Source organism: Polyergus mexicanus, unplaced genomic scaffold, assembly GCF_030449975.1.
Source record: "Polyergus mexicanus isolate NDT 795.1 unplaced genomic scaffold, iyPolMexi1.0 SCAF_15, whole genome shotgun sequence".
In the NCBI taxonomy this organism is placed as follows: Eukaryota; Metazoa; Arthropoda; class Insecta; order Hymenoptera; family Formicidae; genus Polyergus; species Polyergus mexicanus.
This window is the reverse complement of record NW_027223335.1, coordinates 139,301-164,691: the sequence shown is the minus strand read 5'-3', so window position 1 is coordinate 164,691 and position 25,391 is coordinate 139,301. Positions and strand designations below refer to the sequence as shown.

The 25,391-nt window shown below is 34.5% G+C and overlaps 2 protein-coding genes and 1 long non-coding RNA gene across 3 annotated transcripts in view; 1 reads left to right on the top strand and 2 right to left on the bottom strand.

Annotated features, from left to right (window-relative positions):
• Tis11 (Tis11 zinc finger protein) overlaps positions 1 to 25,062 on the top strand; it is a 36,218-nt gene extending 11,156 nt beyond the window's left edge. Inside the window, exon 2 of the mRNA XM_070308004.1 lies at positions 17,388 to 25,062. Coding sequence (XP_070164105.1) covers positions 17,388 to 18,572 — 1,185 coding nt within the window. The 3' untranslated portion in view covers positions 18,573 to 25,062. The remainder of the gene's footprint in view (positions 1 to 17,387) is intronic.
• LOC138939809 (uncharacterized) overlaps positions 1 to 25,391 on the bottom strand; it is a 187,735-nt gene that overhangs the window by 152,985 nt on the left and 9,359 nt on the right. The window lies entirely within an intron of this gene.
• Positions 10,471 to 11,081, bottom strand: LOC138939811 (uncharacterized). The gene is made up of 3 exons (XR_011447901.1): positions 11,007 to 11,081; positions 10,728 to 10,832; positions 10,471 to 10,564 (listed from the first exon to the last, which is right to left on the bottom strand). It is a non-coding gene; the product is annotated as an uncharacterized lncRNA (long non-coding RNA).

Here is a 25,391-nt window from a genome sequence, read left to right as displayed (position 1 = left end):
GTACTATATTTTTACGATCGTACGGTAATCGTGCAATATTTTTTACCATCATTTTTAACACGACACATGTAACAAAAGATAAAACGGTAATCCTAAAACTATTCGCGTATTGGCCGCGATTATTATGGATAGCACTGCTATCATATAGTGCACGCTTATGATGCAACAATGATATTCGAATGTCAAAAATTAGGCGGTTCCGCGAAATCGCAAACTTGTTAGCAAAAAATTGATGAAATACTATGTACGCGAGACATATTTCGTTGACTAGCATGAATTAGCTTCACTAAATATAATGCAAACATCAATTAACTCCATTAATTGAATTTATACCTCGGGCGTTATTTATTCAGGCATGAGAATAGTTGGACAGTAATTATTAGTTGCTTTCGGAGAAATTAATTATTACCCAATTATTTAAATTAATCCTGAAATAGGGATTCTTCGAAAAATAAACTAATTTTGAATGTTTTTTTTTTTTGGTGAATAGAATTAATTTTTTCAGCCAATAGCACTCACACACACACACACACATGGTTGATAAATAAAAATATATTAAAAAATTAAGTTTTCAAAAATTATAAAAGAAGATAATAAGTAACGATACAAGTAATACATTGCCATTAACTTAATTTATAATTTGGTATGGTCTGTATCTTTAAATACATCTTGCAAGTTGCTTTGCGACTTGATTTACGCACGAATAAAAGGGTACATTTCCTTCCACGAGCATAAAAGCAGAGATTAAATCTCGGTTATTGCACCCGAAGCATCATTAATTTAGTAGGTAATAAAAAACGAAATAACACCATACCTTTTAATATGAAACGGAAATATGTCGATGTAACACCCTCCGGCGAAATAATTGTCTACGTTTATTTTCAAGATGATCGTAAGTATACGTTGAAAGTTACAATACACGATCGCACGTGACCACAGCCACGTAGTTTCCACGGTTCGTTCCAATGCCGGAAACGCTGCATATTACCGTTAATTCTCGTTCCGTGATACCAGCTGATATGTCAACTCGGTTATTTTTCTATCGCGGAAGGCCTTCGGAAATAATTGAAACTGCCTTACACGTAGACTTGGCTGCTACACGTATCGGCATTGATCGATATTTTTATATGCTGGAACGAGTTTTTTTAGAGATATTAATTGTTATTCGACAAAACTTTTACGATAGAATTTTATACGAAGCTCCTAAATCTTTACACAAGAAAGTAATTTTTCTCAAATTGGGTTATAAATTCAATATTTTATATTTTAAATTATTTATTATACAATCATATTTTAATCATATTTTATTAAATTTCAATTGTATATAATTTCTCCATAAGTTTTCTATTTATTATTTATCGATCTTGTTACATATTGTTATCAAAAATATAGATTTGATATATTAGAATTGTGCAATAAGAATAGTTTAAAATATAGCGTAAAATATTTAATCTCTCTTTTGTGTAAAGTCACGCATGGAAGAAATATATATACAGGGTGTCCCATTTTAATCTCCTCAGGCAAATATCTCAAAAACCAAGCCCGGAAGAGAAAAATGTTTCGGACAAAAGTTGTTTGGTTTCGAGGGGGCCATAAGATGGTGACAATGATTTGACCTTGGAAAATCATTTGAAGGTCATGTGAAGGTCAACTTTAAAATTTTAAATAGAAACTCCCATTTTTTATTTAGTATTCTTGTAGCTGACATCGAGAGCTTTCCAAAATACTATAATAAAGTATTTTTTTATTAAGTACTTTTAGAGTTATTTTATATTTTAATCTGACATATTTTGATATAAAAAATTAAATATCTCGTAAAATATTTAGTTTTCGATAATCTTACCGTAATATTTCTATGTACAGAATAATGAGACAAATCAATTAGTATAAAAAAAAAAAAATTGTTTTTAAGAAAATTATTTACAATGTATTTTTTTAAAACAATTTGTTTTTTTTTGGCACTAATTAATTTGTCTCATTATTCTGTACATAAAAGTATTACGGTAAGATTCTCAAAAATTAAATATTTTACGAGATATTTAATTTTTTATATCAAAATATGTCAGAATAAAATATAAAATAACTCAAAAAGTACTTAATGAAAAAATACTTTATTACAGTGTTTTGGAAAGCTCTCGATGTCAGCTACAAGAATACTAAATAAAAAATGGGGGTTTCTATTTAAGATTTTAAAGTTGACCTTCACTTGATCTTCAAATGATTTTCCAAGGTCAAACCAATGGTACCATCTTATGGCCCCCTCGAAACCAAACAACTTTTGTCTGAAACATTTTTCTCTTCCGGACTTGGTTCTTGAGATATTTGCCTGAGGAGATTAAAATGGGACACCCTGTATATATCATCTAATGGCCGTGAGTAATTCTCGAAATAATTTTATCATTAGTTATATTCCCGAGTAAACTAGCTCGATCGCATAAAAATCGCGAATTATGTCTAAGATTCGTCGTGGAAGAATAATAAAATGCGGAGAGCGATCCGAAAGTCTCCCACGTTCCTTATTCCTTTCTGTAAAGAAAAGAGCAAAGCAGGAAAGAGAATACAAGAGCGTGTGTGGAGGCGGGAGGTGGTGTGTGGGGTCACGAGTGGAGAGGAAAAAGAAGCAACGAGAGAGACGCGCGAGAGACAAAGAAACCCCGGGGATAGAGCCGGTGGCACGAAAACAGTGCGGGACTTCTTCGCGACTGTAAACGTGCACGCACACGCGTGCGATGGCACGGATGCGCATCGCTCGTAAACGCACGTGTGCGGGCCGCGCGCGCCTTTTTACGCGCAAGAAAGTCTTCGCGGTCACGCGGCCGACCGACGCCTGAATCACGCGTCTTATTTTACGAGCAGTCGGGACCTTCGCGCGCGCACGTATATACGCGCGTATTTTATTTAGTATATCCATATATCATCCGCGCGTGTTTCTCGCCGCTCCCGTTCATGAATTTATCCGTTAATCGATGCGGATATATATCGTATAATTTCGATCACCCTAAATTTCGATGCTAATATATATATATATATATATATATATTAATTTTTTAAATTGCATTTTTAATTATATTTTTGGCGACATGACTACAAGTTTTAAAAATACAAGATATTTATAATAATTTTTTTAATATATTTATTTATTATATATTATATATATAATAATCTCTGAATGATTTTTAGTATTGTAATTGCGTATCAACTTTGTCACGTTTAATTGAAATTAAACATGAGTCATATCACTTCGCTTCTCGAATAGATGTATGAATGCGGACTTAAATCGCGTCGTCTACTTTCATTGCTTGTTCACTCATCAAATGTGATTGTGATAACGTCGGTGACTTGTCGCGTATATTCGATGGCTGTCACAGTCTTTCTGTATAATCCACCGAGATAAATTTAAATTTTGCGACATCAGCACTTCGATCAACAGCACGTCGAAGGCACATTTGATCTTTACGTTCGAATCGTCATATTATTTTCGCACACTTGTTTTTATCGCAAACTGACAAACTCCTTTGAGATTGATGAAGAGGACAAAATTGCTCTTCTATTTATACGCAAAGCGATATGCTTGAATATCTCGCGCGAAACTGAAAATTAATTTTCAGCCGGTTAATTTTCGATTAATTTACATGCGGTACGATCTCGCGAGGATTAATTGAATTCATCGGAGATTCACGACGAGAATAGCCGCGATTTATGTATTATGCATATCGCTGTTTTATTCTATTTCTATTTCTGTTTAGACATCGATCGCATAATCATCTCTGTTTTTAAGTCGGCGTTATGTTGAAATAAAAATTAATTAAATCTATAGTATCTGCGTAAGTTCTCGATGGTATATTAAATCGAACACTTCCCTTTAATTTATTATCTTATGTTGCCCATTTACAATTACTTTCAATTAACGCTGTATTTAATAGTACGACTGCAATTAAACTTCTAATAGCCGCATATATTTTCAAATAAATTAAAGTAACAACGAAAGATATATATATTTCTCTATAATTCTTTAATTTATTACGTTGAATTATATAGTTATCGATATAAATTTGAAAGGATTTTTAATCAGCGTTTAATTTAATGATTAATAAAGCTTTTAATACTGGATTTACACTTATAAGAAAATTAAATAACTAATAATGGAATATATTTACACTCTCATCATCTCATTTAATTCGTTACACATAAAACTTGATTTTATTCTATATCTTATTCAAGGACTACAAGTAAAATTATACCTCTGACATTTATGCTAATATTCGATAAAATGAAATTGAATCCGGATGAAAAATGTTTCTCAATGATCGCAAATTCGCTAACGTAAATTTATCAACGACCTCTTTGAACCAGGAGACGGAATATGCAAAATCGCCCTACCATATAATACGAATGTCGGAAGCTTTAACTTTCTGAAAATTACTACTCCCTTCGTATCTGCATTCTATATAACGTTTTTGAACTTTATGAAAATTTTGTTTTTATATAACTAGATTTTACAATTGTATTTATTATATCTTAGATCTAATCGGAGATGAAAATTGATTTTTTCGACAATCTTTCGACGATTGTATATCATCCGCCCGCGTATAGCTGCAATATATTTAGCAAATGCCTCTTTGGCTTCAGACAGAGAATATCCTACACATGCAAATTGTTCTATAGGTATAAATTCGTATGTACACGGTCGTAACCAACTGACTGACTCACGATGACAGTGTCATCAACCGCTACGGCCTGCAGGCAATAGTGTTATTGTTCTGTATGATTCATAATAATCTGTTTGTTTCGAAAAAGCTTTAATAATTGAAAATTTGATTCTTATTGTCGATTGTAAAAAATGGAAGCTGCAAGTAATATGCATTTTCTTTTAAATCGTTCAAAATCACCGCATTTTTTCACAATTATTATGTGATCTTTATACATCTGTTTATCTTATGTAAAGATATGAAACTATTATTTTCTCATTTGAACAAAAAATTCAGATATTATTTCCTACTATTTTGATTCTTTTTTTACGCTTTGATTTTTCTACCTATTTTCACTTTTTATTAATATTCTATTGTACGTCGGCCCCGAAGACGACCCGAAAGTGGACAGATGATGTCGCGGACATCTTGCGGCACAAGGGACTTGCCCTTGCTGAGGGTGCTCGTCTATCAACTGACAGAGATAGATGGAGGTTTTTTTACCCCCGACACCACAAGGTACAAGAGGACGGATTAAATAAAAATAATAAATAAATCAACATTCTATGTTATTAAGTTTAATAAAAAAAACGGGCAATATATCCAAGTTTCTTCCTCTAAAAAAACATTTAGTATAATTATTATAAAATAAATCAGAATTAAAAGAGAATGTGATATTAACAATCTTTAGGAAATAAAGAACATAGAAAAATCTCTCTCTTTTTCTCTCGCGAAATGACCTCTATTAAGCTAGCAGGACCAAATCAGCAGAATCAAACTGGACCTATCAGATTATTTAGTACCCATTTTATACTAATTTGTACCAATAATAATAATTTTGTACCTCGTGCCATTTTCAAAAAAACCGTGGCGCTGCTACCATCAAATTAAGCTAGCAGGACCAAACTAAAACAAAACGAAAAAATAAAAATAAGACCAGAAATTGAAAGGGCTGAATTTGTACTAATTGGTATCACCCAAATAAACTCAATATATTTAGCCCTTATGCTTAAAACAACCCCCAATTGAATTTAGCCCTATTAAGCTCAAGAGTAAAGTACTCTTTCCAATCAGCAGAATCAATCGCTAGTTATACACTGGACGCGGCATAATTTGTATCGCCAAAATGTGAAGTTTCAAATTTTGTACCCCCGCCGTTCTTTCGAAAACTACCCCCGACTTCTATCCGTCTCAAGAGTACATGAAAAACATAATAAAAAAAAAAACGGTACAAAATCTGAAACTTTAGATTTTGATGGTACGAATTATGTCGCGTTGTGTGTACAAGTAGCGATTGATTCTGCTCGTCGCGAAGGGTACTTTACTCTTGAGACGGATAGAAGTCGGGGGTAGTTTTCGAAGGAACGGCGGGGGTACAAAATTTGAAACTTCACATTTTGGCCGCGTACAAATTATGCCGCGTCCAGTGTATAAGTAGCGATTGATTCTGCTGATTGGAAAGAATACTTTACTCTTGAGCTTAATAGGGCTAAATTCAATTGGGGGTTGTTTTAAGCATAAGGATTAGATATATTGAGTTTATTTGGGTGATACAAATTAGTACAAATTCAGCCCTTTCAATTTCTAGTCTTATTTTTATTTTTTCGTTTTGTTTTAGTTTGGTCCTGCTAGCTTAATTTGATGATAGCAGCGCCACGGTTTTTTTGAAAATGGCACGAGGTACAAAATTATTATTATTGGTACAAATTAGTACAAAATGGGTACTAAATAATCTGATAGGTCCAGTTTGATTCTGCTGATTTGGTCCTGCTAGCTTAATAGAGGTCGCGAAATGCATAGCGTAGATTGTCTTAAGCAAAAACTGCTATACATACACGCTAGAACAACTCCGTCAATTTATTATCGTCTCTATTAGCTACATGTTCTGCTACATACATTAGATTTTCTGCAGATAAGCTGCAAGATGCCGAATAAAGTGTGCTAAATCTGCGATAAAATCTTCAGAAGTATGTACGATACTCGTACTGAAACTTTATCATTACGATAATGTATTCCGACTATGTACCATTACAAAATTCTATTTTAATTTTTTTCTTGTTTTATGTGGTAACGATATATATATATATAAAACTGCTTCTTTTAAAAGGGCGCGTTTAAAAAAAAATGTACGATCACTTTCCGATTTTTGATTCCGTTGCTTTTTTGATCGCGCAATAACGGTACAATGCACTCGGCTTGTTCGTGTCTGTCAGAGTTTCTTTACACGATTTCTTTACGAGACGTGGACAGACGAAGTCACTGACACTCATCGCGGATACTTTGCTCTCCCGTTTACCGTCAGCGTTTTACACCCGGCGTGTATGAAAGAAAAAACTGCGCGAGTCGAGTGAACCGTGATGAAAATGTGAAAACCGCCGCGCGAACAGCCGGTAGTTCTCTAATTCAAATAGATAATGAAAGCGCTTCCGTGAAACGCACTGCTTCGCCATTATTGCGGACACCGTCACGTGGAAAGTTCGCGGAAAATCGCTGAATCGCGAATACTTCGCTAGTGAGGGGGTACTCGCGCGTTTCTAGATCGAGGAGGAAAGTCTATAATATGGTATAGTGGCGATAATGCTAACCATTATTGTTATTTGTGAACTCTGTTCTATGTATAAAAAATATACATATAAATATTTATTTATAATATATAAATGTACAATATATATATATATATATTGATATAAAATTTAAAATTTTTTTATGAATATTTATTTCTTTGTTCGTATTTATTTATGAATAAAAATATAAATTTCTTTTTATTTATAAAAATTGTAAAAAGAGTTTTTTATATGTCTATTGTAATTTACAAAATACTTTGTTTTTCGACATAACTATATAATGTAATTTAGTATTCTAAATATTGTATCTATATAAGTGTACTATTATGGAATGAATTAATATAAAAAGAAATATAAGTAATATAATTGCTAAGAATAAATAAAGTTATATTCAGACAAGCGTTATCATCAAATGACCAATCGAACGTGAATCACGCTCGCTTTCGGCGAAAATGTCCGCTCATTAAATACTCTCTCTTTCACCGTTTTATTATAGTGATAATTGAGCGCGCGAGATAATTGCGATTCTTTAATCTTCATTGTCATCGTGGATAATTCGCCGGCGCAATCTCTGCGTGATTTTTTCACGTGATGCGTACTATATATAATTATGTGCATACGATGTCGTCGTATATATAACCTACTATATATTGAATGATTGCATAAGTTCGTGCCCGATTTTCATAGATGGCATTAAGTTGCTGCATGGCGGAGTTCTATTGTTTTCGTGTGCTAATTGTTGCTTACACCGAATAGATGACGTTGTTTTATGTCAATTTAGCGTCAGATAAGTCCATTTGTGCATAAGAGAAATCATTAAAAATGGAGAACGAAAAGGTGCATTTGCGGCACGTAATGCTATATGAATTTCGGAAAGGCGTGAGTGTTGGGATTGCACAAAAAAATATTCAAAGCGTTTATTTGGACCGCGCTCCTGCTCTCCGAACAGTCAAAAAGTGGTTTGGCAGATTTCGAAACGGTGATTTCAACATGGAGGATCAACCCCGCTCTGGACGGCCTTCTGGCATCGATGATGACATTGTGCATGCCTTAGTGGAAAGAAACCCAAGGATTACAACTAAGGATATTGCTGAGAGGCTGAACATCGATAATTCAACCGCTTGTCGTCATTTAAAAAAGCTTGGATACATTTCCAAGCTTGATACGTGGGTGCTGCGTCTCCTGACTGAAAGGAATAAGCTGCAGGAAAACTGCAGGAGTCGCAATGGGAAATTCTGCAGCACCCGCCATATTCTCCAGATATTGCGCCTTCAGATTTTTATCCGTTCCGGTCTTTGCAGAATAGTTTGAATGGCAAGAATCTAAATTCCGAGGAAACTGTCGAAAACCACCTTAGAAACTTTTTTCAAGAAAAACCAAGTTCTTTCTTCAAAAATGGAATCGACAAGCTTATAGATGGTTGGAAAAGCATTGTAGAAAAGAATGGAGACTATATAATTGATTAATAAAAGTGTTATCTCTAAAATATAATCTATTGAAGTTTATATTTAAATCGGGCACGAACTTATGCAATCACCCAATATTTTAATTATCTGGATAAAAATTACAAATACGATTTAATCTGCATCTCTCGGGTTTCCTAATCATTTCCCCGTGTCTTTCACCTCGCCTTCGATCCTAGATCTTTAATTTCTTTTTTCCCCGTCCGCGGGGGAAAAAAGAAATTAAAGTTCACATTATATACATATATATATATATACACGTACTTTCACTTTTCGCTATTGTGCATACGATACGCTCGCGCGCGGCATAATTGCGCGAGGTGTGCGAAGTTGCATTGTTGCAGCCGCAGCGCATTCCGGTTTCCGTGTGTGCGGTTTCTTTACGACTCTCATAGTTCTCGAGTCTGATTCATATTACTCTCTTACTCATTCTGCAGTCGTACTCCGATCGGTTAGTCTCATACGCGTGCACCCGTACAAGGTTTACGAAGGAAGTAGACTGGAAAGTCGCGCTTTTATTATTGGCGAGTAAAAATCACCATGTTTTTCGAAAGCCGCCATCGTTTATCGCAAAATCAACATCTGGACACCAGAAGAGTAGTAAACAAAAGTTGCGTTTAATTGTCGACATCAAATTCTCTAATTTTGTTCAACACAAAAGCTATAAATAGCTTGACATTGAAATCAAACAGTCATTCTTTTTTTAATCTTTATCTTCTCGGAGCTGTGATTCAGAGAGAAACGACGAGACTTGTAAAATATATTTCGAGTATCAAAAGTGCTACCGGCCTGAAATTTACATACAGTCTTTATACTTTTCTCCTAACTGAAGGCTTATTTTCGCTTATTTGCGCGCTCATGCTCGAGAAACTAGCAAAAAAGAGGCGCGAGAGAGTTTCGAGGGGCGACACGCTCTTCTGGGCCGGAAAGCGAAATGTTGATCGCTTTTCTCGTGTTTCTTTTGTTCGCCCGTCCATAAGGAAGAAGAGACCACGTAGAGCACGTCGACGGAACGAAAGAGAGCGAGACATAAAGGGCAATCTATTTATTATTTTGAATCATTGTCGAAAAGGAACATAACTAAATAGTATCAGCGTGTCGTATCAAATACACAAACATAACCGTCGCTAAAAAAAAAAAAAAAAATAGGAAAAATATGTGTAATTCTCTTAAAAATATATATTAGCCTTCTATTTAACAGAAAAAGATGGAATTTATTTATGAAAGGGATTTTGTGGAAAAAAAAATTAAGACGAAATCCATTCGGAAAAATCACCGCGCAAATCCACATGAAGCTGCGCTAAAGCGTTAAAAATCGGTGAAGATCAAGATCGTGAGATGCGAGGAGGAAACAAATATCTTTTTCAATCGATTATATGAAGAGGCGAAATCTTTTATAGAGCGGAAAACATCGCAGCAAGCGATTGACGAGAAAATTTAACGCGAATGTCGGGACGTTTCTAACGTAAGCCGAACAGGCGGATAATTAGGATAATTAAGCGACGACGCGACTCGTTGCAGAGGCTCTTATTGCGTAAGGATCAATGCGCGAAGCATCGCCGTTCCATTCAGTCGGTCGACCGACCGGCGCCATGCTCGTTCTGTTCTCAGTTCTGGCCTCTGTCTCTCTCAATTCTTATGTCTCATCGTTCCTCGCGTTACTTTCACCTTTAACCTTCGAAATTCACGTTCTTAACCCGCATATAAATGCTCGGTTTCTTCCACAGACTTCTATATAATATACTAGACTGTGAACTCCTGCTGTGAGATGTACCCAACTTTTATGTACAAAACTTGTACATAGGTTAGAGCGCATGCGCCGAATAAGTTGATGGAATGTGGCTTTCTGCTGGCATGTCAAGTTAAATTATAAAATGTTTGTGGATGAATCGAACTAATGTAAAATAAATTCGATGAAAAATTGATAAATACATATTAATATTATATTTATATGTATATATCACAATTCTATATTATAAAACATTACAACATATATATGTCAATATACTTACTTAAAAAAAGAAATTCCACAATTCTTTCTTTGTACACTTTGGCACTCGTTTATTATACATTTTTGCGGCATGTTGACCTAGGTTCATCTCCAATATTTTGATGCGCTGCAATTTTATTCGTTTGCTTTTTAACATTAGGTTATATAATTCTTTTACTTCAAAAAATGCTGCTTTAGTTAAGTTAAAAAAATATATACCTAATCTTTTGATTAATCTTTTATATAAAGAAGATATTTTTTAATTTTAATATAAATTTTTATGTATTATATGCATACTTACTCTTCTATTTCTCTCTCTTCTCTTAAATTTCTCTCTTGTCATATGCGGCCATATACGTGAATGTAAACAACATTCTTTGCAAGCTTATTTGGCGCATGCGCAATACAGCACTTTAGTACATACTTTTTCGGGACACGAATATACGACTAGTATATAAGAAGCTCGCAGTCTAGTATATTATTATATAGAAGTCTGTAGTTTCTTCTAATGCGGATGCACGTGATATGACTGTGTGTGTATGTACGTAGTCGTATTTTTATTTCCAAGAGTGAAAGGTATGATTATAAAATATGGTTAAATTAGAAATTTTAATTAAATTATACGTGTAAATTATAACTTTATATAATTCTAAACTATTAATTCTCTCAATTCGTAATTTATGTTTTGTCTATAAATACAAATATATATATACAATACATTTTTAACTCGATCAATCAAAAAGCTATCATATACTATAAATGAAAAGAATGGATCGATATCTATAAATAAAAAGTATTCGGTCTTCTTCTCAATTCCTGTAAAATATGAAAGTATTAAATTTTCGAAATGTAATCTTTTATAAAAGAAACTGGTTTGTATTCGAGTACTTTGTATGTTTTTCTCATTTCTTCATAACGTATTTGGAAAAAAAATTGCATTAACATCAACCGTAAGATTTAAACGAGTCATCGGTATTATTTGTAACACTTTGATCTTTGAGCTTGCTTTCACTGACCGATCAATGTCGATGTTACTAACATTAACGCGCCTTTTTTTATCTTCGTTAGAGTAAAGTGAAAGCGCATCGTGTGAGCTATCTTCGCATCTTTTTGGAAGTTACGGGCATGAATAAGTTAGATTATATCTCAGGAATCGATGCCCGCGCATCATTCTGAATTAATGTTAGACGTTAACGAGCAAGTTTCTCCTCGTTGATAGAATAACCTTTGACCTATCAGCATTTTTAAATCTCTCGAAATGACACGTGTGTCATTCCCACGCGAAGAAACTATCAATATTTCGACGCGTATTGTCATTAACGCCTCTCTCGTGATTTCAACATTCTTATAATTGTGACATCTCTATTGATATTGAGCTATACATAGAGCTATAGCGCGAGATAATCAAAATCCGTATGCATCATGACTGATTCTCTAACAATAGTAATACGTGTGAATGTAATAAATACGTGTGAGTAATAATTAATTTCAATTATAAAAAAATTTTCAACTACGCATATTATTTTATAATCATTATACGAAAGATAATATAAATGATTCTCATTTATACATCTTATTGATTATGAATATTTTTAATCAAGAAAAAACGCCGCCTTTTTTTTTTCAGTTAAACGACGAAAAAAGTGTGTATATTTAATGTTGCAATTTTTATTTAATTTTTTATTTAATAAATGAATTATTTTTTAATCGTTCACGCAGACAGAATGTCGTTATTTAAGAATTTGAAAGAAACCAAATTTTCCTATTAGAATTCACGTTGGTCGTTACGTGATATAAGAGCTTTTCTATTTTTAATACTTGCATAATTCAAATTTTGATATAAAAGATATTTATCGATAATTTTAAGCGAGATAAAAATTATCTTCGTATTTAGAATTTAATTTATCACTTTAATTCGTCACTTTCAAAATAAAGAAATCATAATTCTTTGCAGTAATCATTTTTCATTGTTTGTTAAATTGCATAAATATTGCTGACATATGCGTTATCAGTTTCTATCCATCATTTTATCAAACATAAAAATCATCGTTTCTCCGTTAAAAAAAAATTCCATTAACCACTGCTGTAAAGATAATTGCACATTTGTTATTAAAAATAATCTTTCTATTGGCCCTGACACGGAGAACACACATGCGGATATCTATGAATCATACATATGGCGCGCGCATCACGCCACTTTCGCACAAATAATACTGCTCCGTGATTCCCATTGGCTATGATCGATATCTGCAAACGGCAACTGTTAAATAATCGTCATTGTTCGACATTCGATACGCGGAACGCGGCGTACGACGCGCATATTAAGCTCGCGAAGCGAGTGTAAGAGGGCAAATAAAGCGGAACTATTAACGCGCGCGTCTATTATACACGCTGCTGATCATCCGATACATATTAACAACGTTTGAGGAACATAGATAAGAATAAATAGAATGTCAAATGTATTATACTAAAACTATGCAAGATGTGAATCGGTATAAATACATGTACAGTATGCCATCTTGCGTTGCACTCTTCAAAAGCTTTGAAGATGCAGAAAAGATCGGAAAACATTTAGATAAAAAGGGAATTTTTTTTTTTTTTTTTTTATATGTATAATATTGTGTCGGCTATGGTATACGTTTTTAAACTTTTTTTCATTTCTTACAATATTCTTATTTTTTATTTTATGTCCATGGAACTTTATTTCAAGTTTATATAACTCATTACTTATGTTAAATTGTTGAACCTTGTGTGTTCAAAAATACACATCATTTTTATCGATGCTTCATGTTTCGCCGGCAAAAAGGATGAATGAAACATCGCATATATTACGATGTGCATAGAAATTGAATTCGTAGAATCGCTCATTTCCGAATAAATAAAAATATAATTTACTTTTCTCTCTCTCTCTCTCTTTTTTTTGGGGAGGGGGGGAACAAGCTAATTCTATTATAATGATTCATCAACGAGATATTATGGAAACGCTTGTTGCGTAACCATACGTCGTTGCTTCGCAGGATCGCGGCATCTAGAAGGAAAACTTAATGAGTTTATTTTTTCTATTACCAATATAAGCTATCTTTTCTGCTCACCATGATGTTATAAAATAATATACATTGCCAAAAGTATATGTGCTAAAATTTATTTTTAAAACGATCAATTTATTTTCTCTTCTTTTTATTTTCTCGTCCTAATTTTTTAATAAAACACAACGTTACGATGAATATCGAAAACATATAATATTCTTTCGGAGAGTACGAACTCGCACGATTAGATATACGAGATATTATCAGCGTATGTGGTGCGAAGATTTATGCATATGTAATCACTCACACACGTGAACGATAAAATGCGCGCGAATATTGTGTACATGCTCGCGTATATGCGTGTGTGCGTGCGTGCGTGCGTGCGTGCGAACGATTACCGATCGTGCGCTTACGATAAACACACTCTTCGACACGCGGAGGCTACGCGGGAATAATTACGAGAAGCTTGCAGATATATGTATGTGTATCATGAAACAAACAAGATCGTTGCGGCACGTACGCGCGCACGTGCTGATGGAAATTTCCAGACTCTCGTGAATTCTCCTGCGTGCGATCTCACGCTTGGAAAAATTCTACATTCTTTCGTTTTCTTTTTTTTTTTTTCTTGTTTCTTTTTGCGAATGTCATCGAATGCATGATCAATGATTGATCGCAACGGGGCTTGTCGTCTTCAACAAAATAGAAAGAGCGGTTTCAAACGTCAGATATACTCGTATAGCTTGTCGCGATATTTGTTAAAACGAGATGTTTATGGGGACGCTAATAAATTATTTTGTTGTAGTTATATATTGCAAAATCAAGGCAAAATAATAAAATTCAGATTGATAATATATATCAATAATATTCAAATAGCATTTATTATATTTATATTGAAATAATTGTTTATCTAACACACGTAATATCTTTTTTGTATAAATATTTTTTAAACTGCAACGCGTTTTTTGATTTTAAGAAAATTAAATCGTCTTACGTGAAACGTCTATAATCAATTTTATAATTAATATAAAATTTTTAATAATAAAGCCATATTACAAGAGCACTTCGCTACTGCTTATTCGATTTTTCTACGCTATCTCTTAAAAAGTCCCATTTTTATATTATCTTTTATTATCTTCTCCATTTTTACACTATCTTATTATTATTAAAGTATAGCTGAAGAGATAATTATTATCATCAAAGTCGTTGATCCCCAGAGTCCTCAGAGCTCTCCTATATGTAATAAAATTTCGATAACCAGTCACGCCTATCAATCTTCACGATATACGAAGATTAAAAGCTCAGTTGATTTATGACGTTATCTGCATGACAACATCTAGACAGATTTACGTTCTGAAACGTGTATTATTATGGTAATAATTATTGCACCACAAAATCAGGCGTGACAGATATTATATAGCTTTTCTGTAATTAATGATATCCATTAACAGATGCAAAAAATTATATTGCTATGCGGATATGTATTTTAATAGATTTTTTTTTTGCAAACTTAAAAATCATGACTTATGAATCATGAAGCTCTTTCATGTCGGCTTATCTCGTCAATTTATTTGATTGATTAATTATTGCTAGTTTTTCTGTACGCATCACGTGTCGTCCAAGTTTTCTTTGGTCGAACATTGATGATTGTATTCTGATATTTTGCGTGACTTATCATGCAATCAATTTATAACATTGCATAAACGTTAAAAAAGATCATTATCATATAAAAACTCATATTATTGAGAGTTATATAATAATATTCTGAAATTTTCCACACACGCGAACAATATAAATATTTTATCGTTTTAACGTTCAGTCATTCTATTCTACTTAATTTTAATCTAATTTGAAAATTTAATTCTTTATTCTAAAAATGTACATTTTATCTAAAATAAAAAAGCCGTATAAATCTCCATATAATTTATAATAATTTTTTTTCGAAAGAAATAAATCTCGCATATCAAATATCTTATTAAGACTTTTTTTTTACACAAGATGCTTATAAAGTAATTTAATTTAGGATATTGTTCACTCCTCTCTTATATCCTCATATTTTTCTCTGTTTAATGATCTCTATTATACACATTACGTAAGGAAAATCTTAATATATCATGAGGGGAATCTAATGAACGTGAGAATTTCTATCAAGGTGTATCAAAATGATAATTGTCAATTGCCATACTTCAATCCAAGAGTGAGCGGAGCTATTTTTAAAGTGTTATTTCACTACCACGCACATACACAATCTGTACACTGTATCCTTTAAATCCACTGATCACTTTCGAACTTAACGGCAAAGAACCGTTAGATTAGAAAGTTGTGAAGGGATTTTAGGGATTAGTTTTATGAACATCGGTAAACGGGATCTTCCTAATTTTTCCAGAAATATTAAAAAAAAAAAATTTAAAAAATGAAGAGAGAGAGATTATACAGTGATACTTTTAAAACTATGGATTTTTTAATCCTGCGAGTTAAAAATTTTAGATTCGTCGTACTGGACAGAAAGTCGACTTTTTCGGAACGTTTATACAATCCGAATATCGTAGATCGAATATACTCAATAAAAACATTATTTAAAAAAAATTGAACTTCTGTTCAAAATAACTTTTAAAAATAATCTTAACATATCTGTTTATTCTCTTTTTTCTCTCTCTCTCTACTTAACTTTATCGTTCTTTAGATCTAAAATCTATGATTATTAATAATTTATCCTCACTATTTACTGAAATAATTAGACAAAGTGTTTACATTGCCGAAGGGAAGATCTGCATCAAATATAGAAGGGGTTAATTTTTTAAATTTAATTGCAAGAAATTGTTACAATCGCGGTTGAAGTATCAATTGAGATACACTACGATTTTATTTATTTTCTGTTATCTGTCGATTACGTTGAACGATAAGGATTTGATTATCGACTTATAAATGAGATCTTATTGGTAAGATTTTTTAACACGCATGTTGTTTGTGAGCTATAAACCCATTTTCGTGCGTTGAACTATGTTCTCATTTGCTAAAGATTTTTTAATGTTTCAATAGTGATAATAATCAATTCTTATCGATTCTACACATACCCATGTTTGTATATACATGTACATGTATTTCTATAAATAGCAATTATCATTTACCGTGATTTTCAAATTTTTGATATATTATAAGTAGATATCACCTTTGACCAAATTTAATCATGCGATATTATTGTAATGTTGTTGTTACGCATTACAGTTTAAGAGATTTCTTGAAAAATAGAGTGAAAGTCGCGTTAAAGCGCGTTGAAGTTAGATACCGTTAAATGGAAATCTTAGCGCACACACTTTCGAATCTTCCCAAACTTTATCCGTAACAGCTACTTGCATAAGTGACTGTCGCAACGGCTGCTTTCCGTTTTCTAGCGAACGGCGCATCGTTCAAATTCCCATTGAAGCGAACGACAGTGCCAGCGGCGATAATCCGTCGCTGACTCGCATGACACGCTATCTTGTCGCAACGATGACGTTACAGAATTGACAAGAGTCTCGATTATCATCCGCCATTTTAAGCGTCAAATTACTCGCACGACATCTTCTCTTCTCATTCACGATAACGCGCATTATTCCCACACACGGATGACTATAATTTCAGAATAATAGTTTAATCGAACCCGTTCTTTTTGCTCGCAGAACGCAGCCTCGGCCAAGGCGAAAGAATCACCGTCGTCTTCGACATCGGGTACCGCGAACGGCGGCGCCGCCGTCAATAATGTCACCAACGGACACGCGCCACTGAAGCGCAGCTATACTTCCTTGGTGACCACGTTGATCGAGCAACATCGGAAATTGGATCGCAGCGTGAGCGAGCCGACGTCGCGCTACAAGACAGAGCTCTGCCGACCGTACGAGGAAAGCGGCTCGTGTAAGTACGGCGACAAGTGCCAGTTTGCACACGGATACGGAGAGCTGCGCAATCTCGCGCGTCATCCCAAGTACAAGACCGAGCTGTGCCGCACTTTCCACACAATCGGCTTCTGCCCGTACGGGCCGCGCTGTCACTTTATACACAATTTCGAGGAGGCGCGCATACACAATCAGCAGGTGAGTGCTCAACTAGGCTCGACACAGCCGAACATAATCGGTCTGAACCCGTTGATGAGCGCAGCAGCCGCTGCTGCGGCAGTGACCGCGACCGGCAACGGTGCCACCATCGCCAACAACAACGGCGGTACCACTGTCAACAATAATGTCAACGTCAGCCTGTTGGAGCATCTCGCTGCATCGTCCCACGTGGCCGTTGCGGCCGCGGCAGCGGCCACTACGTCGAACCTTATGCGAACTAACTCGTTGAGCTTAGGTAGCGCCGCCAACGCGAATGGCTACAACCAGTCGCCATTGCTGCGAACGTCATCGCTGAGCCTGGCTACGAATCATCATCACGCGGTGCATCATCATCATCATCATCATCAGGTGAATGCCGTCAAGTCGGTGATCGGCACGACGAAACCGAAGCCACTCAATCTCAGCCCGACGTTCTCTCTCGGCAGCTCCGCCGATTCGGTGTCCCCGTCGTCTAGCCTCAGTCAGTCACCGACAAACTCCATGGCGAGTTTCTTCAGCGACGACTGTAGTCAGCAAGCGGCGTCATGCACGAATCTGCCGACAACGCCATTCAGTTTTGGTCAGGACTTCAGTCTACTCGCCTGTTCGAGACAAAGTCCAAGTCCGCGCAATAACGGTGTATGCAGCCCTCTCGCCTCCGATGAGGTAACGCCCAGAACACCCTCCCCGTTATCACCTAATACGGAGTCTAGATTGCCGGTGTTCAATAGGATCAGCAGCACCCTGGGTGATTTTGATAATCTCAAGATTTAAAGCGATTGCTGCGCGAACCGTGAGGGAGGCGAAACTTTCGATCAGTTTCGCATTCCGAAGAGGAAAAGGGTTTCAGGGGGATTGTGACTCGGGATTTGAACGAGGATATAACTTCCCCGCAGTAGATTCTATCGGAGGAAAACGTTTTTTTTTTTTTTTTTTTTTTTTTTAAATATATATGAAGTATCGTCGTTCTTTATTCATATCATCTAACTTTCTCGAAAGATGATGCATCTTTTTAAGCATATGTCAGATTTCTTTTTTACCTTTGAAAACCCTTGTCTCTTTTTTCCTCCTTTTTTATATATTATTACCATCATAATCATCATATATATCGTATCATTACTATTGTAATATATTACTATATTACTACATATATTATATTATTATTATATTATTATTGATATATTTGTCATCTTATTCCTTTTTCTTTTTCTTCTTCTATTTCTTTTTCATATTTTATCGTTAGGCGTGAGTTTAGCAGAAAAGTGAGATCAGCCCGGAAGTCTCAACTCGCTAGGTCCGAGACTAAAGTGCTTGGAGGAAGGTATGAAAAGTGGAATAAGGGGAATGTGTGAAAGGATCAGAGGGCGAAACGATGATACCGAGCGCAAATTTATTCCGAAGTGTGACTTTCCTACGAGCAAGTTGTTCATTGATCTCACTTGGTGAATCTTTATTACGCCTTCCGATCCCCACGAACTCATTGCCCACGGTCCATCGCCTTCCTCCATCGGATTTTTCAGCCTCGAGCATCGCGGCGTCATACGCACCGGGGCAGGTGAAATGTTGCAATATCCAAATAGCACGTACAGTTACGTTTCTTCGAGTTTTTTTTCTCCGTAGGAGGAAGGGTGGGGAAAGTTGTCCCGAGAGTGAAAGGAGAGGCGAGAGTGAGCACTCCGGCGAGCGAAAGAGCGAGAGGGAGGGTGAGGGAGTGCATGAGAGAGCGCGATGGAGCCAAGTGAAATCGATTATAACGCATTGCAAACGATGCCGCCCGCCAAAATTGTCGTAAAATTATATTTCTGGATCGAGAATACATTTTTCGCCATCGCTCTCGTTTTGATCCCGGGAAACGTTTAGCATGGATGGAACTAGCCTGATAATTCGGCGTCGTTAATTCGTAATAACATTTCCTGTTTTCGCAAATTTTTATGTTCGCATAACGCGACAACGTTTCAGTACAGGGTTATCGTGAAACGCATACGACTATGTGTTTTAAACACCATGCTCTGACTGGAACGAAAAGTTTCGTTGCTGACAATTTTCATAAATGGACTGTAGAGTAGAGTTGATAGCGAATAGTTTTATGATCTTTTCTTGTTTTGTTTTTTTTTCTTTCGTTTTTCTTTTCTTTTTTTTTTTTATTATTTATATAAAGAGCAACTCCAGAGAGTGAATAGATAGAAGTTTTCTCTTCAAATATACTCGGAAATATAATAGCGTTCGTTTTCAGTGCGTTAACAGTCATAAGTGGGTGCCTTTTGTAAACTTCGATTGTCTTCCATATTACAGTGATTAGGCTACACGGTGAGAATGACGAGAGAGAATGGAGATTGAATGAAGGAGAGAAAAAAAGAGAGAGATAATTGGAGAAAGAACTAGCCGGAAAATAATGGAAAGTAGCGGTATGGTTGAGTATATGCGCCTGCGTGCTGTTTTGTCTGGACAGCAAATGTATATGTATATGTATGTATGAAAAAATAAGTAGAGTAGAGAAATATGTTTTATAGAATACACGTATATATGATAAACAACACGCATTATACATACATATATTGAGAAAGAGAAGATATATTTCGTGCGATCGAATCGTCCGGAACACCTATATATCGGTTCCCGACGAGCGTTTCTTTCTCGTCGCGAGACTCGTAGACTTTTGCCTTTCATTTTTTTTTTTTTTTTTTTACGTATATATGTATATGTTATATATTTAACGATTGTGTTTATTGCACCCGTGATCGCGACGAGGAGAGAGAGAGAGACTCACTTCGGCGTGAACGACAGAGCTATGGTGATGCCGGTCTATTTCGTATGTATTGTCCTTTTTCCCCAACAAAAAATGTGATAATTCTATAATACTAAAATATAATAATAAAAAATGTGGTAACTATATATTGCATATAGAAATATTTACTATTATAAAAAATATATTATTATAAAAAATATATGTGGGTGCGCGAACGTATGAGAATAAGAGAGAGAGAGAGAGAGAGAGAGAGAGAATGTGAGAGAGGAATAGATAGATAGATAGAGAGAGAGAAAAAAAAATGAATGAGTGATCGAATGAGAGGAAAAGAAAGGGAATAGCGTGAGAGGCGGAAGTCGGAATGCTCGCGCGGGCCGAGCGATTTCTCGAAAGGATATTTTTTTCGATGTTTGCGTCTCATTCGAAACGCAAATAAGTACGAATTTGCAGAATTTTAAAAAAGATTATTTCGCCGTGAATCTCGACGGGAAAACGCCGACCCCGCGTCGCTTCGATGGAAATTAATGATTACATAAAGGAAAGCAAGCGCCTGTAAGCTGACGTGGTTTTCAAAAATCGATATCATTCTGTATATATATATATATATATATATATATATATATATATATATATATATATATATATAAGTGCTAAACTCTTCTTATGCTTACACACAAGAAATATTTTCATTTAATTTATACTTGAAAAGAAACTTTGTTATAGATTTAGTTTATGATTATTATTATTATTATTAATATAATTATTTTTCATTAATAATTATTAACTAATTATTATTGCTATTATTATTATTATTATTCTATTATTATTATTATTATTATTATTATTATTATTATTATTATTATTCGCAATAATTTTCGTAATCAGCGCCGCCCAACCGCTCCATAATCAGCGCCGCACACGAAATTATTATATTAAACGATAGTTCGGTCTTGCCCCTCATTTTTACTCCCGCTTTTTCTCTTCTTCATTCGAATAAACGCGAGTGTTTCTTATTCCTACCTTAAAATGTACCTTACGCATCGGATCATCACGTGAGTGACGTGAATCGTCGATGACGCTCTAATTGCTATGATCATATTAATATATTATTATTACTATTATTATTTTATCATCGTTATACCAATCTAGCAGCAACTATTTTTCCCTTATCACCGTCGTCGTGAAACCGAAAAAGACCATCGTCAATCGTACATTATTTATAATCAATTGTATATTTAGTTTATGCTATATATAGAACTTCGAAATTATTAGTTTATGCGCATTCATATTATTAATAAATTAATGGGAATATGAATGCTATTCTGTAATTGAAAGTGTTATCGTAACAGTTGCATTTGATCTCATTTAGAAATATCGACATGCAAGATTAATGTAGGGAGAATATAAACTATTTAAAGCATCTTCACACAGCAAATCTATCTATCTAGAGATATATTCCGTTCTGATATTCATACTCGGAGATATTTATCGTCTCTGTATTTTTATCATACATTTAGATTTTCAATACTCTTAAGAAAGAAAAAAAGGACCGAATTTTCAATCAGTCTTTCTGCAATCACATTCAGCCTTAAATGTATACAATTCAAATTTTTTTATTCAGAAAATGCAATTCGAACATTGTTAAGACAACACTTTCGATTCTCCGATCGCAGCGAATTGAGAATCAGCGCGACGTCGGAAATAAAGAGAAAGAAAGAAATAAAAACACAGACTGACACAGAAAACGCGGATAATAAAAGATTCCGTCTCCTTATGTAGAGACGAATCGCAAGATGCGTGAATTTCGTAAGAGGACTAGAGGGTACGGAAAAAAGTACGCGATGCGACTTCTTTCGTCGGTTAGTTCTTCACGGAAAAAAAAATTTCGACGCCGTCCGTGGCGAAATCGAAACACGAGATCGAGAGGAACGTACGTTTCGCGATCGACGAGGTCGCCATCGGAAGCGACGACGGTATCCTTCCTGATATTTTCCTTCCGAAGCAACAGCGATTGCTTAAGACATCCCATTTGGAGTCCTGAGAATGCGTTCCGAAAATCGAATGACATTTCGATTCTATTTAATTATCGAACGAAACGGGAATCTACCGATCTCTGGGAATTTCCTCACCATGGACTGATCTTTAATTTTAGCTGGACTTGTGAGATTCTTTTTTTTTATTGAACTGGATGCATGGAGCACTTTTATTTTTTTTTATTTTTTTTATTTTTCACCGAGATCGGTATCACCGAAGTAATTGGTGACTCTTAACAAATAATTTGTTTTTTACACAAATTTTATTTTCATATATAATATCTTTTTCTTTATTAAAATTATTATAAAAATTAAATGTGCTATTATTTTCAAGACTTTTCTAAATTCCAATGTTTCTGATTCTCGTAATCTTTTTGTTTGTGAAATAAGATGAAGATGATGATTTATCGCATCATTTAAGGGAAAAGATAGGACCAAAAAAAATTTTAGTTTGTTTTTATAATCTCGGTAGTTTATCTTTTTGCAGATAAAATTAATTTTGGATTATGTTTCGATTGTTCACAGATTATCTTTCGGTATTTGTGTGATATTTTTATATATTATGTAGTTCAATTTTTTCTTTCAAATTAATTCATTTATTAATCGCACAATATATTCACACTCCATCTAACGTTAAATTTTGTTAAAAGAATTAATATTTTTAACCCTTTGATTGTGAACACCTACATATAAGTGTAAGTGTACACAGATATATATATATAAGATTGAAAACTTTCTCTCTAATAAAAACAAATAAAACTAATAAATAATATTAAACTTTTATAAGTAATTATAATTTCTTATTTTTTATTTTACCATTATTTTGCATTAATTAATTCGGAAATAATGAATTCAAACAATCGTACGTACTAGCGCATTTTTGTTTCGTTTGTTGGAAAGAGCAGTTTGTTTATATATCACAATCAAAGGGTTAATTATGTTTTGAATTCGAACGCATCACAAGGGACTCCATATTTACCAAGCCAACCTCGCGTTTATCCTTCTGTTATAGACTTGACCTGCATATCTCTGCATATCAAATACCTAATATTTCTGCGTATAAATATCTAATGATAAATGATTAATAACAAATAATATACCTTATGTGTATGTCTCTTTTTTAATTTAATATATTTATTTTTTCAATCAAGTATTTATATATTTATACAATATTTTATACTGCGTTCTTCACACATACACAAATTAGATACACGCTATATGTAATGCGCGTTACGATGTAATGTGAAACAGGTCGATCTCTTGGCTCTCAGAGGAAATATATCCCGCCTGCACACGACATATATATATACACACATATGCATAAACATATATACACATACACGAATACATATTCCGTATACAGGACGAAAGCGTTGCGCTTGTTTTTGCGGCCCGTTTCTTCCTTTGTAACGCTCCCAAGTCCATTTTTCAATTTTCTTTCGTCAGCTAACAATCTGTTTTTCCGTTCGGTCAAAGGCTGGCACGGGAGGCACGGCGAAAGTGGAAAAAAAAAAAACAGAAAAAAAAAGCGAAAGCTTTTCGCGTATACTTAACGCCTCAAATGTGATACACGGCCAATTATCCTCGCTCGTGAAGAAGATGCTTTCTTTCGCGAGCAAGATATTCAGCTGTGAAAGAAAAAAAGTGTCTTCGTTGATATATATACTAAATATATACTATATATTTATGCGACAATCGAAATATATATATATATATATGCGAAACAATGGGAGCCAATTGATAGGCTGGCGGGAGTCGTTCGAGTTTCACCCGCACAATTGAAGTTCGGAAATTTTTCTCGATCCTGCATCCGAATCTATAAATGTAGTTTGAGTAGAATTTCGCCATCTTCGTTCTTACTTTTTTAAGCTTTACTTGAACAATTTATTTAAATCCAGCGGATTTTACGCGTCCGCATTTGATTCGCCATTCGACTTCTTCATCCTTTCGATTTTAAAGCGTGCACGCACGCTTTTTCTTTTAACAGAATCGAGGGCTATTGGCGATCATCAATAGTTCTACGAAAGATAAGATGAAGATTCGTTTCTTTAGACAGGTATGCTCGAACGACTTCGGTCTAATCCACAATGGGACCACAACCAATGATAACCGTGAAATGCGTTTAGGTTTTCGTTGTCAGAGGACTCGCGGGCTTGGAAAAAGAATTGTGACGGGAAGAGGAGTCGGAAAACGCCGTTCGTTTCGAAGAGAGATCGCGAAAAGGGAAAGAATAGCGAAATGTCGATTATTTGTTTTGAATTTCTTTAGTTTTGTTCTTTTTTTCGGTTTTTCCTCTTCGAGATTCTCGGCCGACCATTTTCTCTCCCCGATAATTTTTTCTTTTGTTTCGTTACGTAAAGTAACGCACTCGGTATACACGGAGTATACAGAGTCGAAGTCTCATATAACACACGGAAACGTAAAATATAGTTTGATAAGTATTGCCAACGCTATCTATTTAATACATTTTATTATTACAAAATAATTGAATTGAGAGTATTACTTTGATCGCCTAAACTTTCTATCCAATCCTATGATCCCATCTTACGAGCTATTTGATCGCTTTGCTGTTTGATAAATAGATCATGTTCAAAGATCAGTAATATGTATCAGAGATTCTTTCTTTTCACCGAGCAAATTATAATAATTTATATCAACATTCTAATACAAAGCATTTTATTTGCATCATTTTTTAAATAAATGATTCGATATTTTGTTCACGATTTAAAACAAGATTTTTTTATAATTACAGATTAAAAGAATTACACAATAGTTTTTAATTACAATTCTTAAGTTTATACGCACATATTTATT